The 17,775-nt window shown below is 42.6% G+C and overlaps 1 protein-coding gene across 1 annotated transcript in view; it reads right to left on the bottom strand.

Annotated features, from left to right (window-relative positions):
* The window catches only part of LOC145349688 (tissue factor pathway inhibitor-like), a 43,359-nt gene that overhangs the window by 2,033 nt on the left and 23,551 nt on the right, over positions 1-17,775 (bottom strand). Inside the window, exon 4 of the mRNA XM_080198218.1 lies at positions 2,676-2,861. Within this exon, the coding sequence (XP_080054344.1) occupies positions 2,676-2,861 (186 nt within the window). The remainder of the gene's footprint in view (positions 1-2,675; positions 2,862-17,775) is intronic.

Genomic DNA, 17,775 nt, shown 5'->3' with positions numbered 1-17,775 from the left:
ATTTTGCTCTTTAATTGTTGAACACAAATAGAACGTAGAACACTACAGCACAAACAGGCCCTTCGGCCCACAAGTTGCACCAATCACATCTATACCTACCAAGCCATAGAACTATCTGTAACTCCCAATGCCATTAGATCCCATATACTCATCCAGAAGTCTTTTAAAAGACCCCATAGAGTTCGCCTCTACCACCACCGACGGCAGCTGATTCCATTCACTCACCACCCTTTCAGTGAAAAACTTTTCCCTAACATCTCCTCTGTACTTGCTTCCCAGCACTTTAAAGCTATGTCCTCTCGTAGCGACCATTTCAGCCCGGGGAAATAGCCTCCGAGAATCCACCCTATCTATTCCTCTCAACATTTTATAAACCTCTATCAGGTCGCCTCTCAACCTTCGTCTCTCCAGGGAGAAGAGACCTAGCTCCCTCAATCTATCTTCATAAGGCATGCCTCCCAATCCAGGCAACATCCTTGTAAATCTCCTCTGCGCCCTCTCAATAGCTTCCACATTCTTTCTGTCGTGAGGTGACCAGAACTGCACAATAGAACATAATATTAAGTTTGAGCCAGTCTCACAGAACAGCATCACTCGTGACCTGAAGCAGCCCCATTATGGACAGTGGACAACATGACTGCAAACTGGATGGAGGAAGAGAAGGGTAAGTTCCCCGTTAAGATATTTTCTTTGGCATTAATATAGTAACCACATCAGAAACACAAGAGGAAGTCTTCCTCTTATCAGAATATCTATCATGTTTGCTACTTTTGACTTTCTTTCTAAAACTAACCTGGCAGTTTACAGGCAGCAATTTGCACCCCATTCAGGTAATTAAATTACTAATGTGCCAAAGGCTCTGGTTACGAATACTAACTTGCGTCCTGGCACCTAGCTCTGAACTTTCAAAACGAGTTGCTGCCACAGAGTGACTTCCACTGGTCCCAGTCACTCAAATAAGAATGTCTCAATTGACGTGACACTGATCAGTAGAGGGAGCTATTGCTTTTTGAATCAATGTCCAACTACAAATCAAGTAAAAAAAATCCAATAAAAATGAGTCAACATTAAATAGTTAGTTTGCAGTAGAATGACAACTTCATGGAAAGCATTCAAGTACGATATAGTCTAGGGAGTGTAGCCAAATTCTGTATACTATTTCAAACAGCTGATGTCAAGTTTGGATTGTTATCACGTTTATGATGAAAGGCAATTACTGCGGATGCTGGAATCTGAAACCAAAAGAGAAAATGCTGGAAAATCTCAGCAAGTCTGGCAGCATTTGTAAGGAGAGAAAAGAGCTGCTGTTGAGTCCAGATGACCCGTTGTCAAAGCAGAGCTTCCAAGTTTCCAATATATTGTAAAATGTGTTTAATTGCATCCCCATTCTATATATTCTTGGGCCTGAACTTTCCAGCCATTCACGCCAGCGGGATCTTTTGGTCCCACCAACAGAGTTCCCCCACAACAAGATTCCCAGGATAAGGGGTGCATTCAACGGGAAGTCCCATTGACAACGGTTGGACCAGAAGATCCCATCAGCGGCCAAACACCTCTGCCACTGCGAAACACATGGCTAGCTGCATTGGAAATCCTACCCCTATTCTATAGCAGAAAGCATTTGTACAGCATTATCGCTATTAATTTTAAAACTTGAATGCTCATAATGTTCACTTCTGCGATATTTCGCTGTATCACACCCAGCTCCCTTTACAGTGTTCAGTAGCACAAGAAGCTTTTGATACATTGGCCTTCATAAATCGGAGTATCGAGTATAAAAGTCGGAGTGTTATGGTAAGGTTACATAAGGCATTGGTGCGGCCGAATTTAGAGTGTTGTGTACAGTTTTGGTCACCTAAGAATGTAAATAAGGTTGGAAGAGTGCAGAGAAGGTTCACAAGGATGCTGCCAAGACTTGAGAAGCTGAGTTACGGAGAGAGATTGAATATGTTAGGACTTTATTCCCTGGAGCATGGAAGAATGAGGGGAGATTTGATAGAGGTGTATAAGATTTTGATGGGTATAGATAGAGTGAATGCAAGCAGGCTTTTTCCACTGAGGCTAGGGGAGAAAAAAACCAGAGGGCATGGGTTAAGGTGAAATGAGAAATGTTTAAAGGGAATATTAGGGGGGGCTTCTTCACACAGAGAGTGGTGGGAGTGTGGAATGAGCTGCCGGATAAAGTGGTAAATGCGGGGTCACTTTTAACACTTAAGAAAAACTTGGACGGGTACATGGATGAGAGGGGTGTGGAGGGATATGGTCTAAGTGCAGGTCAGTGGGACTAGGCAAAAAATGGTTCGGCACAGACAAAAAAGGGCCAAAAGGCCTGTTTCTGAGCTGTAAATTTTCTATGGTTCTAAGAGGTCAGAATCAGAAAAATATGGAAACATTCAGTAGATCGGACGGCAAGAAAAATTGAGTTAAATGTTTCATGTCTGTGGCCTTATGTCAGAATTCTCTGGCCGGATCTTACCACCATTCACACTGGTAGGATTTACCCATCCCGTCACAGTGAACGAAGATTTGGCTAGTCGCCAAATTCTCCGACTTCGCTGCAGTGGGAGCATGAATGGCAGGCAAGTTCTCTCAACATTTTCTGTTTTTACTTCAGGTTTCCAGCAACTTTGTACTCTGCTCACACAAGAACAGGAATGTTGTTTCAATGTTTATACTTTTCCTGCAGGTCCGGCGACATAACTGTTTGGTGCTAAACTTGTTCTTATTTCCTCCGCATCCACTGTAGATAAAGGTCTCGCAGTTGTTAATGGAACTGTTGTAGAAGTATTTGGTTATGGATTCATTACAGTTACCCCTATCTGCAGGGTCCTTACAGCGGTCTGGGAGACCTGAACGCAATGCTGTGGAGACAAAGATAACAGAATAGTTAACCCTAACCTGTTTAATGTCTAGAAAGTAACACCAAAATACTTTAGTTCCAGGATCAAATGTGGCCTAGGCAATATTCTCCAAGCAGTGATTACCTACTACTCTCTTAGGGTTAATTGCATAAAGTAAATCAACAATGCCTCATTTTTTAAGTCACTGTCTTAAGTCACAGGTGCCACAGCAGTTAGCACTACTACTTCATAGCGCCAGAGACCTAGATTCAATTCCCGGCTTGGGTCACTGTTTGTGTGGAGTTTGCACATTCTCCCCGTATCTACACGGGTTTCCTTCCGGTGCTCCAGTTTCATTCCACAGTCTGAAAGATGTGCTGTTTAGGTGGATTGGCTATGCTAAATTCTCCCTTGGTTAACTAGAACAGGTGCCTGAGTGGCATCTAGGAGATTTTCACAGTAACTTCAGTGCAGCATTAACATAAGCCTACTTGTGACGATAATTAATAAAATGTAAAACTGAAAAAAAACTTGCAGGAAGACTTACAATTCCTCTGTAAATACAGATTATCGGAAGAGTCTCAACTTCCAACAAAAGAGGGCAATTTTAACTGTGGAAAATCTTTACATTTAAAAATCAGTGACACTATCTGCTATAATGTTCCAAACTATATTCATCCGTTTACCAAAATTCTCTTTGAAAGGGCAGTTCGAGCAGAGGTATAGTAAGGAAGATTAGAGTAAACAGGAATTTTCTGTTCATTTTGCCTTGAGGGCTGCCTGCTGGCTGTTGGCAAGGCCACTTTGTGAGATGCTATGATGAGTTCCGAAAAATTACCATCCAGTTTTAAAGATGGTTTTGCGATATCAATCCCTTAATATTGCAAGGGGGTGATGTGGTTTTAAAATTACCAGGAGCTGCACAAAAAGTGATGATTGTGGTCAAAAACAATTTCATCAATGAGGTCTAGTTGAATGTATTATCAATTCTTAGATGAGGTCCAACAAAATAGTGAAAATTCCATTCCATTGATGGAGAAAAGACCATTTGGGTCAGGAATTATGATCAGGAATCATTCTCTCAGTTTAAGGCATTATCTACCATAGCTACAATGCTGGGACAGGCTGGGGCTGGGAAAGATTGTAAGCTGACAATGGTATTGAGAACAGGGATGATTGTTAAGTCATGCAAATACTCTTGGTCCTCCCAAGTTCTTTAGAAGATTTTTGTAACAATTGGCATTATTTTCATATTTAGAGAAGGTGGAGTAGTAAAAGACGGAGTTCCTGGAAAATAAGTCAACCAAGACATTCTTCAGTAAGGAACAGTATGTCGCTCACAGGGAACAAGGTTGAAAAGGAGTCTTACCATGTGTGGGACAATCCATATTTTAGATACAATATTTCAAAACACGTGTGTAGTGTTTGACAAGTCCCACACTCAGTCTAAGGAGATTATGGGCAGAATTTTACCAGATGGGTGGCCAAGATGGGGAGATGCTGGTGTTGGGTGGGGGGAGGGCAAGGGTTTGGGAGGAAATGGGAATGAGATGAGCTGGATGGACATTAATTATGCAATGAGAATTAAGGCACAGCATGAGGTAGAACATTCTGGACCAGAGAGCTTTATTCGTTCAGTGAACAGGGTAAAATTTATATAGGCAGGATTGAGTTCTGATACTGGAAAGTCCTTCAGTTTTATGCTCACCATTTAATGCATTTAACAATAAAGTAAAATGATGTTTCATCACTTTCTTCAACTGCTCTCTGAACTTAGTGTGGATCACAGTACAAATATAAGTGCCAGGTCAGGATGGCAAATGTCCCAGTGGCCGGCTGAGAAGGGCGCTGGTTTCCGGTTACACAGAGGCAGACAGCAGACTTTGATAACTGAAGGCCCTGATGATGAACCATTTTACACGGCTGCTGGCATTTTAATGATGGCACAGCTCTTCGCCTGTTACTCTGGGAGGCCAGAAGCCTTTTGGAGGAGGCCTCCTTGTGGCAGCCAGCATGCAAGACATTAGAGCTTGCGGCCCCTAGGCCCTAAAGGGGGCTACAGCAGGAAAGACAGCATCTCTAGGCCTAATGATATCCCCTCAGGTGTTTTCCCCACTGACCCTTGTTCCCCTGACATTTTTAATTTTGAAATTTATCTGGAGACGTCCTGAGGTTTCAGATCTGCCTCAGCAGCACCGACTCTCATGGTGACATGTCTGAGGCTGCAGAGCTGTCCGTCCTCTGACTGGGCTAGCAGCATAGGAACCATCCTGTTTAGTTGGATGCTAGGTCCACACACACATAGTTAGAAGGCTGCTGAAGTTAAAAAAATAGAGTAGGTGCCACAGTTGGAAGGTTCTGTCCTGAGACCAACCTCCTTTCCCAAAGTTGTGGTCTAGAAGCTCATGGTAAAATTCATTTCTTTCATTTTAAAAGGTTTTATCCCAAATCAAATTTAAAATAAGGAATCAGCTAAAAATTCTAGATGTAAAAGGAGGAAGGAAAAATAAAACGTAATCAAGGATTAATGAAATGATTTCCAATTCCCGAGTTGCTGCGCAAGCCTTTGTATTTGAACTTAGTCTGGGTCACAGCTCAAAGAGCAGTTGAAGAAAGTGGTGAAATATTCTTGAACTTAAATTGTTAAATTCATCAAATGGTGAGAGTAAAGCTGAAGACTTTCCAGCAACAGAATTCAATCCTACCTTGATATTCTCCCCCATTCGCTAAACTAATAAATCACTATCAACTGCAGAATGTTCTATCTCAAGTAGTGTCTCATTTCCCATCGCACAATTTAAACCATCATTGTGCTATAAAAGATATGGTCCATAACATTCCAAGTCTTTCTAAGAGATGTTATCCCATCAAACTATTTCCCTCCCTAGCAATTAACAATTTCAAAAAGAAAGCATCATTTGAGGTAGTTGTGATTACTTTTAAAACTGGTCAAATTCTATTTGGTATTTATTCCAACATTAGATTCTACAAATCCACAGTTCTCACATGAAAGCTTAAAGTGATATTTAAAGCATTCCAATGGATGGAGAAGCCTGGCAGCCATGTAAGATATTATTACAGCTACTGCAGCAGACTGACTAAAAACCCACCCAATGATATATCATAGAGATCCTGGAAGCTATATAAATCAAACTTATTAACACGACTCCTGACCGTAGTGTGGAGATTTTACAATGATATGCAGTTTACAGGGAGCTGCAATCAGGCTGGTGTCACAAGCGAGTACTTAATCTCTGTCATGACCTCAATGAGGTCTATGAGATTGACCTCTTACAGTATGAGCTCCCTGATTGAGGTAATGATTGCCTACCAATCAGGGAGTCTCACTTGTACGTATATTGAAGAGTGTCAGGGCTACTGAAACTCCGGATCCTGACTTTGTACCTGAAGCACTCTTGGGAGTAGAGATCGGTTTGTAAATAAAGGGAATCCGGTAAAGCGACACCAAGCTCTGAGAAGTTATTTCAATCTTTACCTGCAAATTTAAGAGGAGGGGTAGGATTCATGGTCTCAAAGCAGTAAAGGTCTGTGTGTTGGGGGGAGCTGCACTTGCAAGTAGTATGAATTAGAGAATCAAAACTATGTAGTTGCTGCTCTATCTCCATCCCATCTTTACTGTAAGCATTTAATCATAGAATACAGAAAAGGTCCTTCTACTCATCGAGTCTGTATTGTCAAAACTACACTAAATATACCCCAATCTCACTTTCCAGCACTTAGCGCATAGAATTTAATGTTATGACATTTCAAATGGGTGGCACTATGACATAGTGGTTAGCACAGCTGCCTCACAGTGCCAGGCACCTGGGTTCAATTCCAACTTTGGCTAACTGTCTGTATGAAGTTTGCACATTCCCACCCCCCTATGTCTGTGTGGGTTTCCTGTAGTTGCTCCAGTTTTCTCCTACCATTCAAAGATGAGCAGGTTAGATGGATTGGTAAATTGCTCTTTAGTGTCCAAAGATGTGTTGGTTCAATGGATTAGCCATGGTGTGGGGCTATGGGGATAGGGCAGGGGAGGGGGCTTGGATATGATGCTCTCTCAGAGTCAGTGCAGACTCAAGGGGCTGAATGGCCTCTTCTGCACTGTAGGGATTCTGTGATTCTATTCTAAGTACTCATCCACATACATTTTAAAGGTTGTGAGATCTCCCACCTCTACTACCCTCCCAGGCAATGCATTTCAGACTGCCATCATCCTCTGGATGAAAAGCTTTTGTTCAAATCCCCTCTAAAGCTCCTGCCCCACTTTGTTGGCCCTTCAGCTACTTCCTATTCACCCTGTCCACATCCCTCATAATCCTATACACCTCAATCAGGTCCCCTCTCAGCCTTCTCAACTCTAAGGAAAACAAACCAGCCTATGCAGCCTCTCTTCATAGCTCAAAAACTCCATCCCAGACAACATCCTGGTGAATTTCCTCTGCACCCTCTCCAATGCAATCATATCCGTAGTTTTCTATTGAGAGCAAAATCAAAATAACCCTGTTAAATAATAACAAAATAGAATACTATAAGCAAACGAAGAGTAAAGAAGGCACTTAGCATGCTTAGTTTCACTGATCAGAACATTGAATACAGGAGTTGGGATGTCTTGAAGTTGTACAAGACATTGGTAAGGCCACACTTGAAATACTGTGTACAGTTCTGGTCACCCTATTATAGAAAGGATATTATTAAACTAGAAAGGGTGCAAAAGAGATTTACAAGGATGCTACCAGGTTTTAAGATGGAGGAGAAAGGCCAAAATCAGCTCAATGTCAAGTCCTGAGGGCTGCAATGTACCCAGCTTGAAAGTGAGATGCTGCTCCTCCAAGAGCTTCACTGGAGCATTGCAACAGGCCAAGGACATGAGAGTAAGGTGCTGAGGTAAAATGGCAAGGAAGGGGAAGGTTGGGATCATGCTTTCAGGCCAAACAAAGGTGTTCCACAAAGTAGTCACCCAGTCAGCATTACAATATATCCTGTCAGCCCTGGATCAATCAGTAGTGCTGACGGCTAATAACAAGATGATGGATTCACACTCCACTGCAGGGCTTGAGGATAGCCACTTTGGTTGACATCCAGTGCAGCACCGAGGAACTGCCTCACCGTCAGAGGTGCTCTCCTTCAGAGGAGATGTCAAACAATGCCTCTCTGTCCTCAAATAATCCCACGGACCTATGCGATATTCCAGTGTCCTGACCAACATTTATCTCTATATCAACATCACAAAAAAATAGGATGATCATATAGCTGTTTGAGGGAGTTTGCTGTGCCTGGATTGGCTGCTGTGTTTCCAGCAGTTGCAGCAGCCTAGCATTGTAAAAGTAATTCCTTGGCTATAAAGCACTTTGGGATGTCCAATTGTTTTGAAAGGTGCTAAATAAATGTTTTAATCATCAGCATTATGAAATCCTCCCACCTTAAATCGGACTAACCACCCGACTGTCTGGTGTGAAGATGGTTGTAGACATGGAGAGAGCATGATAATTATGACCCATCAGGTTATTAATTAGCTTCCTAACCTTTTCATTATTTTCCACAGGAAAGTGTGAGAAGATACAACAAGAGTAACCAGCATTGGCCTCTATACAAATTTCACACTATTTTTGAAAGGAGTGCGGTCACGATGGCTCGGGGGTGAAACAACAGAAATTTGTCAGTCAAAGATTAACTTCAAAGCTTGCTTTAAAACACTGTCTGTGTATTAGTTATCGGTCTGATGCACAAGGGTATCACATCTGCATGACTTCATGCAGGCAACATAAAGAAATTTTAAATAGAACAGTCTAGCACTGGGAAAAAAAACTGAAAATTCAACATTTCTGACTCATTTGTTTATATTTCATAAAAAATTTACACTTCAAGTTTCAACTTTTCAAATTGTATTTTAAAACAATGTGGAAGTGAGCTTGTCATGTGAGAAGTGTTCTATGTTGGGTGGACTGCCTGAGGAATGATTGCTGAGACATGGGTATGTCTAAACAACGACTGGTTTACTAGATATAACTGAATTATATACTGATATATGCAATTCTGAAGCTAGGACATCTCTCTCTCGATCCTTGGTCATGTGTCTCTTACAAAATGAGATTGTGGACAGTGCCTCGTATTAACCCTTTCAACCCTAATATTACTAGATGGGATTTTACATTCAAAGATGAGACGATTCATGTATGGCTTCCTTGTTTATTTCTTGATTGTGCCAATAAAGAGCAAGGGCAGTCATTTGAATGGCTGCCTCCATGCTGTACCCTTCTGTAATTCTACTGATACAGCAAAGGAGGGAGTAAAATAGACTGGTTATGTTTTATAAAATATGGCGATAAAACTGATAGCGATTGACAGAAAATAGTAACTGGCACCCTCCGCCAATGACAAAACAGAGGTAGCCATCCACTCAAAAGTAAAGACCATTTGTTTTCAAGATAATGGGTAGAATTCTCCCATGCGTTGCCTGTGGGTTCATTGGGCAGGCAGGATGAGTGGACAAAGAATTCGATGAGAAACCCAAAAAAAAATCGGTCAGCTCCTGCTCTGTCCAAGACCGCAGGAAACCCCGAAGAGTTGTGAACGAAGCTCAGTCCATCATTCAAACCAGTCTCCCAACCTGTCTACACTTCCCACTGCCTCGTAAAAGTAGCCAATAGTTAAGGACCCCACACACTCTGGACATGCTCTCTTCCACCTTCTTCCGTTGGGAAAAAGATACAAAAATCTGAGAACATGTACCAAGTGACTCAAGATCATCTTCCCTGCTGCCATTGGACTTTTGAATCGACTTACCTCATATTAGGTTGATCTCTCTCTACACTCTAGCTATGACTGTAACACTACACTCTGTACTCTCTCCTTTCCTTCCCTATGTATGGTATGTTTCAATGATTTCACAAGAGTGCTCAAAGGTCAATGAACGTGTCTTTAAATGCCATGTTCTATCAATTACATCATTTGCCTTAGACACTGCTAATCTGCCACACTCTCATTCCTCACATACCAACATCTCTATCAGGACTTATATCTGACATTCATATGCTCCACTGCATCCTCCCACTGCTTAGCACTGCTGCAAGCATCACATCCACATCTATTTTCAAGTCATATCACCCAAACGAACGATTCAAAACATGCAAATATGTCACTGACATATTAGCCTCTCCCTTACAGGACAAGATGACACATGCCTACAGGCAAAAAGAACTGACCGTAGGTTGACAGGCACACCTCCATGTTCTGGCTCCCATTGAGGAGATGGCATGAGCCTTTATTGTGATGGCTATTGCTGAGGTATCATCATACTTAATTCATTCACACCCCACCTCCTTATCACTCACTCTTCTCATTTACAAACTGCAAATGGTGCAAATGTGCACCCCTTCACCATCACCTTATTATTGTGCCTCCACCCCTTCAGATATATAAAAAGTGCAAAATGACCAGGAAATGGAGGAAGATTGGAATGTTTACAACATGCCCTGGATGCAAATTTTGGAAGTTTTCATCTCTAAGCGCACACATATCACCCAGAAAATAGATGCAAATGATGCCAGCAACTGTAGAGCAAACAATTTGTTTTGAACTGCTATTTTCTACTTACTTCATTCGCTCAAAAGATTATAATCTTAATGATAGTTTACCTAAATTGGTAATAAAGTTTATTGGGGTCACTTTAATTTTAATCCCTGGATGAAACACAGTTCATGGTGAGTCAGCAGCATGACTTCATCTAACCATTCTTTCTCATTGCTCGGTTGGTTCAAACTCTGTACTTGATGGATGGGCTCGATACCAGAATGCATCACAAACAGGAATTAAAGCAAAATTAGCTGAATGATACATCAAGAACAAAATCCATTTAGAATTCAGTCAGAATCTGTGGGGAGGCGATGGCCTAGTGGTTTTATCACTAGACTACTAATCCAGAAAACTCAGCTAATGTCCTGAGGACCTGGATTCAAATCCCGCAGATGGTGGAATTTGAATTCAATAAAAAATATTTGGAATTAAGAAACTACTGATTGTCAATTGTTGGGAAAACCTATCTGGTTCACTAATGCCCTTTTGGGAAGGAAATCTGCTGTCCTTATGTGGTCTGGCCTGCACGTGACTCCAGAGCTACCGCAGTATGGTGGACTCAACTGCTTTCAAAGGCCAACTAGAGATGGGCAATAAATGTTGGCCAGCCAGTGACTCCCATTTCCCATGAAGGAACAGAAAAAAAAATCACTACCAGGCAAATAAATTGTTGGTACATTTTAACTCTGTCCTCACCTCCTGTTGCAGATGTGAATATGATCTGTCAACTGTATGCATTGGGTGTTGTAACCAAGGAAGAGTAATATGGTTCAACAACAGGGGAACTCAACAAACTGGTAACAACAGTATGCAAGGGATTTGGAGGTCTCGGAGGGGATGAGGACAAAACATGGTGGGGCTGAATGAATAAAAAGGCTTTTCAGTGACAGTCACTTTCTTCTCATATCCTTGGATAATGAAACTTTTAAATGGTCACCAAGAACAATGAACGGACCTGGTGGTATTTACACTTCAAGGCATAAACCTCTGAGGCAAGAGGTTATTCTGCTTGTACTGTCCATGATAGTTGGAGCATTGAATATTTTTGAAGTGACACTTTTGTAATTGCTGTCCGCAATGCTGGTTCATGGTCAGTGCCAATTGCCCAGGTATTGCCGCTGTTCAGATTCAGTGGGACACCGTGAGTGATGGGGACTTTAGAGCAATTAAACTGGAGTTACAGCATCGCCGTGCCACTTTTTGAAACTGGGCAAGTGCAATTCCACATGGGGTAAAAGGAACACAAGTGTAGAACCTGGCCTCTGGCTGAAATTTCTAAACTGCGAAGAGGCATTTGAATGCCGACAGCAGCAATTATTCCCTTTGCAAACATCCGTCTTTAAGACTTATTATTACAAGTTACTTCCTAAATAAGGTTTAATTATCCTGAAAACAGCAGCATCTCTTGCCAGCAGTATTTTAAGGCCCAAATTGATCAAGATCTCAAATCATAACAAACAGTGTTGTTTTCTGTTTGGATTTCTAAAAGCATTTTTAGTTTTACTTTTATTACAATCCAGAAGCTAATTACAGATATTTCCATTCCTACAATGTTCTGCCCCTGTCAAAATTATTGACTATGGCTCACTGATGAGTAAACTGTAATTCCATATGGTTAACTCAAATGTTGTGACAAGCACTTTGAGCATTAATTAATAATGAACATAATGTGTACTATCTTGCTAAACTAACAGGACAACTGAAGGACAGGGTAATTATTAGAGGGTATCAACCAACTATCTAATGGGCAGTGCTCACGTCATGCATGATCGCTATGCAGTCAGATCTTCAGTATTTTACTCTCCAATTCTACACCAAGTAAGGTTGAACTGCATATGGTATGACACTGAACTCAAACACAACAATTCCATGCCAAGTGAGTAAAGTTACAACAATCCCCCATGTTTGAACTCACAGACCAAATGCTGATCTGCTTTTTCAGCCTCTCCCACTGCTATAGCTGCCAAGCACAACAGCTCTCAACCAAAACTAAGGATAAACTTTCAGACAGATTTCCATGTTTCCTTTGCCCAAATAAAACATGTGTTTGACAGGAGTTCGTACAAAGGTCATTTCTTCTTCTTGCTGCTTTCTTTATCTGGAAAGTTTTACTCCATACGAAACCCATCTCTTAACACGGTGAAGCAAGCTTTTTGGGCAACGCTTCAAATTAGGGCAGGATTTTCTACCCCCTCCGCGGTGTGTTTTTTGGTGGTGGAGGTGGTCCATCATTGGCCAGTGAGAGGATCTTTTGGTCCTGCCACTGTCATTGGGGTTTCCTGTTATTCACACCATCCACCGCAGGAGAACTCATGGTGGTGACAGGGGGTTGGGGAGAGTTGGGCAGAAAACGGGGAGTCACCATCAGCAGGACCAGAGAATCCGGCCGGCAGGAACAATTGGAAAATCTTACCCTTACAGGAAGGTTGAAGGGAACTTTGAAAGATTGCCCGCCTCTGGTGCAAACTGACTTCTCTCTGACACCCCTTTACTGTTTTTCTCAACTTTCAAAAGAATGTAAGATAAGGGTCTTTCTATTGCAAGATCCATGGGCCAAAGTAATTCTCACTGACTGCAAATGGCCACACCAAAATCTTTAGCACAAATTATTTCTAAACTTAAAAAAAAATGCCTTTGTCCTCTGGCAGACTTTCCATTTCTAAATTTTGAATGATAGAGCAGTGCAGTGGTTCACACTCCTCTCTCACAGGGACCCAGGTTCAATTCCTAGCTTGGGTCACTGTGTGTGGAATCTGCATATTCTCCCTGTTTCTGCATGGGTTTCCTCCATGTGCTCTGGTTTCCTCCCACAGTCCAAAAGACGTGTTAGTTAGGTGTATTCTCCCTCAGTGTATCCGAACAGACACCGGAGTGTGGCAGCTAGAGGATTTTCACCATAACTTCACTGCAATGTTAATGTAATCCTACTTGTGATAATAAATTGTTTTTTTATCTAAATCAAACACATTAGCCTCCTGTTGACAGGTAATACAGCCACTTGGAAGATAATCTTGTGTATATGTGATGTGCACACATATAGATTAGATAATTGAACGTACACTCAAATGTGTTTGAATATAATTGTAATATTTAAATTATACTATTACTACCCACAAATATCACCCAAACAGGCACTGAAGGAGATCAAGAAGTGGTGAAACAGCAGTCTCAGAACAAAGGCTAAATCTAATCCAGGCCAATAGTGGCCTTCCAGCTTTCTCCAAACCATTGTGAGGTGATGGAATGAGGAACTAACAACGTTATCGTCAGCGGCCTGTTCAATGTTCAGCTTGGATCCCACCAGAACTGATTTCTCCAGCTGTCATCACAAGCATGAAGCAAGCATCAGAGGAGTTGCCCTTCACACCATGTATGCCACTCAGCGGCCCTAGTAAAAATAAGGTTAATAGAACTAAAACAAAAGCTTTCAAAAGCTGGATCACACCTGACACAAAAGAACAAAGTTACCAGAGGAAAATTTCACAGCCCAGGAGAGCATTGTGCAGGTTCCTCAGTTCAACTATCTTCTGCTGCTTCATACGTGACCTTTGCTCTATTAAGAGGAGTGCTGGCTGATGATGATTCCACACAGCTAAAGGCCTCCAATCATCAGCAAAAAGGTCTGAAGTACAACGAGCATTAAACTGATAAACAACTGGAAACAATTCATGTTGCCTAAGTGCAAGGTAATCATAGAATCCCTATGTTTCAGAAAGAGGCCATTTGGCCCATGGAGCCTTCAACAACAATCCGATCCAGACCCCATCCTCGTAACCTCACATATCCAACCTGCTAGTCTACCTGACACTGAGGGGCAATTTAGCGTGGCCAATCAACTTTACCCGCACATCTTTGGAGGGTGGGAGGAAATCAGAGCATCTGGAGGAAACCCACGCAGACACGGGGACAAGGTGCAAACTCCACAAAGACAGTCACTCAAGGCTGAAATTGAACCTGTAATGATCAACTTAAATAAGAGAAAGCCCAGCCGTCTCACTGACCTCAAGAGCACCACCATCAACAGTTTTAGATCCATCACTGATTGGAAGCTTAACTAGGCTACCCATATCGAAACAAATCAAAGGTTGAAGTTCGGATTTTCGCTGCCACAGATAGCCTCTTTTGACAACAATCCCAAACAAAAGGTCAGAAATAGAGTCCCACTCTTGAACGTGGCATTCCTTATTAAGCTTTTTTTTGGGTGGAGTTTGGCATCTGGCCAGGGCACACGCACGTGTGGTTTACAGAAGCAATTGGCCATTTAACTCACCAGTTGCCTCCAGCGAAGGGGGATTTTGGTTGATCAGGAGTGTGAAAGCCAGAATGTGCAAATAAGATCAAATAAGAGGAGTTCTGAGCTTGGTGAATTTGTTTACACAATCTTTGAAGTAGTAAGCGACTCCTTTGGATATAGTCCTAGGACACTTTTTGGAAAGGCAAGGCACACCTTTTGAGGTTAGCAAAAGTAAACATGATTGTACACTAAAGAAATGCATTATCTCATTGTAACTGTCAAAGTTATCAAGGAACTGATAGTTTTGATAAGGTTCCTTGTTGCCACATTCCGTCAAATGCTGCTTTGATGTCAAGGGCAGTCACTCTCACCTCAGTCTGGAATTCAGCTCTCATGTCCATGTTTGAACTAAGGCTGTAATAAGGTCTTTAGCCGAGTGACCCTGGTGGAACCCAAACCGAGCGTCGGTAAGCAGGTTGTTGCTAATCAACGCCGTTTGATAGTGCTGTTAATGACCCCTTTCATCACTCCACTGATGATCGGGGCAGCACAGTGGCACAGTGGTTAGCACTGCTGCCTCACAGCTCCAGGGACTTGGGTCACTGTTTGTGTGAAGTTTGCACATTCTCCGTGTCTGTGTGGGTTTCCCCTGGATGCTTCAGTTTCCTCCTACAGTCCAAAGATGCGCGTGTTAGGTTGATTGGCCATGCTAATTTGCCCCTTAATGTCCCGGGATGCATAGAGGGATTAGTGAGGTGACGGGGATAGGGCTTGGGTGGGCTTGTTGTCAGTGCAGACTCGATGGGCCAAATGGCCTCCTTCTGCACTATAGGATTTCGATGCTTTTAGATCAAGAGTATACTGATGGGACAGTAATTGGCTCATTGGATTTGACCTGCTTTTTGTGTACAGGACATACCCGGGCAATTTTTCACATTGCCGGGAAGATGCCAGTGTTGTAGCTGTACTGAACAACTTGGCTAGAGGCACAGAAAGCTCTGGACAGCAGGATTTCAGGGCCCATAGCTTTTGCAATATCCAGTGCCACAGGCATTTCTTGATACCATGTGGAGTGAATCGATTTGGCTGAAGACTGGCATCTATGATGCTGGGGACCTCCAGGGGAAATCGAGATGGATCAACTGCTCAGCACGTTGGCTGAGGATTTCTGCAAATGCATTAGCCTCATCTTTTGCACTGATGTGCTGGACTCCTCCATCACATTGAGGTGGAGATACTTGTGGAGCTTACTCCTTCAATGAATTGACTAATTGTCTGCCACCATTCATCACTGCATGTGGCAGCACTGCAAATAATCTGATCCATTGGTTGTGAAAGTCTATTACTCGCTGCTTATGCTGTTTGGCATATTAGTCCCGTGTTATAGCTTCGTGAGATTGATATCTCATTTTTAGATATGCCACCCTGCACTCTTCATTGAGCCAGATTTGATCTCCCCGTGGGAATTACCTTAGTGGCAATGGTAGAGTGGGGACATGCCAGGCCATGAGGTCACAGATTGTGTTTCAATACAATTCTGCTGACAGCGCACAGCACCTCTTGGATGCCCAGTCATGAGTTGCTAGATCTGTTTGAAGTCTGTCCCATTTAACATTGTTGTAGTGCCGCACAACATAGAGTCATAGAGGTTTACAGCGTGGAAACAGGCCCTTCACCCCAACTTGTCCATGCCACCCTTTTTTTTAAACCTCTAAGCTAATCCCAGTTGCCCGCATTTGGCCCATACCCCTCAATACCCATCATACCCACGTAACTATCTATATGTTTTTTAGAAGATAAAATCGTACCCAGCTCTACTACTACCTCTGGCAGCTTGTTCCAGATACCATCCTCTTTGTGAAAAAAATTGCCCCTCTGGACACTTTTGTATCTCTCCCCTCTCACCTTCAACCTATGCCCTCGAGTTTTAAACTCCCCTGTCTTCGGCAAAAGATATTGACTATCTAGTTGATCTGTGCCCCTCATTATTTTATAGACCTCTATAAGATCATCTCTCACCCTTCTAAGGAAAAAGCCCCAGTGTATCCAGCCTCTCCTTATAACTCAAACCATCAAGTCCCGGCAGCATCCTAGTAAATCTTTTCTGCGCTCTTTTAGTTTAGTCCTATCCTTTCTATAATAGGCTGACCAGAACTGTACATAGTATTCCAAGTGTGACCTTACCAATGTCTTGGACAACTTCAACAAGATATCCCAACTCCTGTATTCAATGTTCTGACCAATGAACCAAGCATGCTGAGTGCCTTCTTCACCACTCTGTCCACCTGCGACTCCACTTTCAAGGCGCTATGAACATGTATCCCTAGATCTCTTTGTTCTGTAATTCTCTCCAACGCCCTACCATTAACTGACTAAGTCCTGCCCTGGTTCAATCTACCAAAATGCATCACCTCGCATTTGTTTAAATTAAACTCCATTTGCCATTCTTCAGCCTAGTGGCCCAATTGATCAAGATCCCGCTGCAAACATTATGGAAGTATCCTCAAAGTGAAGACAGGGCTTCCTCCACAACAGCTGTATGGTGATCACTCCTACCAATTTTGTCAGGACAAATGTATTTGTGGCAGGCAGTTTGGTGACAATGAGATCATTTCATTGCCTCACCACTCGCCGTAGACCCAGTCTCGCAGCTATGTCCTTTTGGACCCGGCCAGCTCAGTCTGCGGTGATATTACTGAGCCAATCTTAGTGATGGACAATGCAGTCCCTCACCCAGAATACATTTTGCGTCCTTGTCACCCTCAGTGCTTCTTCCAAATGTTGCTCAACATGAAAGAGCATGGATTTATGAGCTGAGGGAGCAGTACATTGTAATAAGTGAGAGATTTCCTTGCCCGTGTTTGACCAGATGCCATGAGATTCATGGGGTCCAAAGTTGAGGTTGAGGACTCCTTCCCGACTGTGTACCATTGTACTGCCGCTCTGCTGGGTCTGTCCTGCCCTGTGGGACAGGACATACTCAGGGATGATGAAGCGACATTATCTGTCAGGTATCAATGGCACCTCTCAAGATGGGGACTTGTTCTAGAAATGACTAGCCATGAAAACAGACATAAGCATGTACTTCACCTGCCTCTTGTGCCACCAGGCACAGGAAAGAAT

The sequence above is a fragment of the Carcharhinus amblyrhynchos genome, chromosome 11 (assembly GCF_965287045.1).
Source record: "Carcharhinus amblyrhynchos chromosome 11, sCarAmb.v2.hapA, whole genome shotgun sequence".
Taxonomy (NCBI): domain Eukaryota; kingdom Metazoa; phylum Chordata; class Chondrichthyes; order Carcharhiniformes; family Carcharhinidae; genus Carcharhinus; species Carcharhinus amblyrhynchos.
This window is presented reverse-complemented; position numbering and strand designations above follow the sequence as displayed.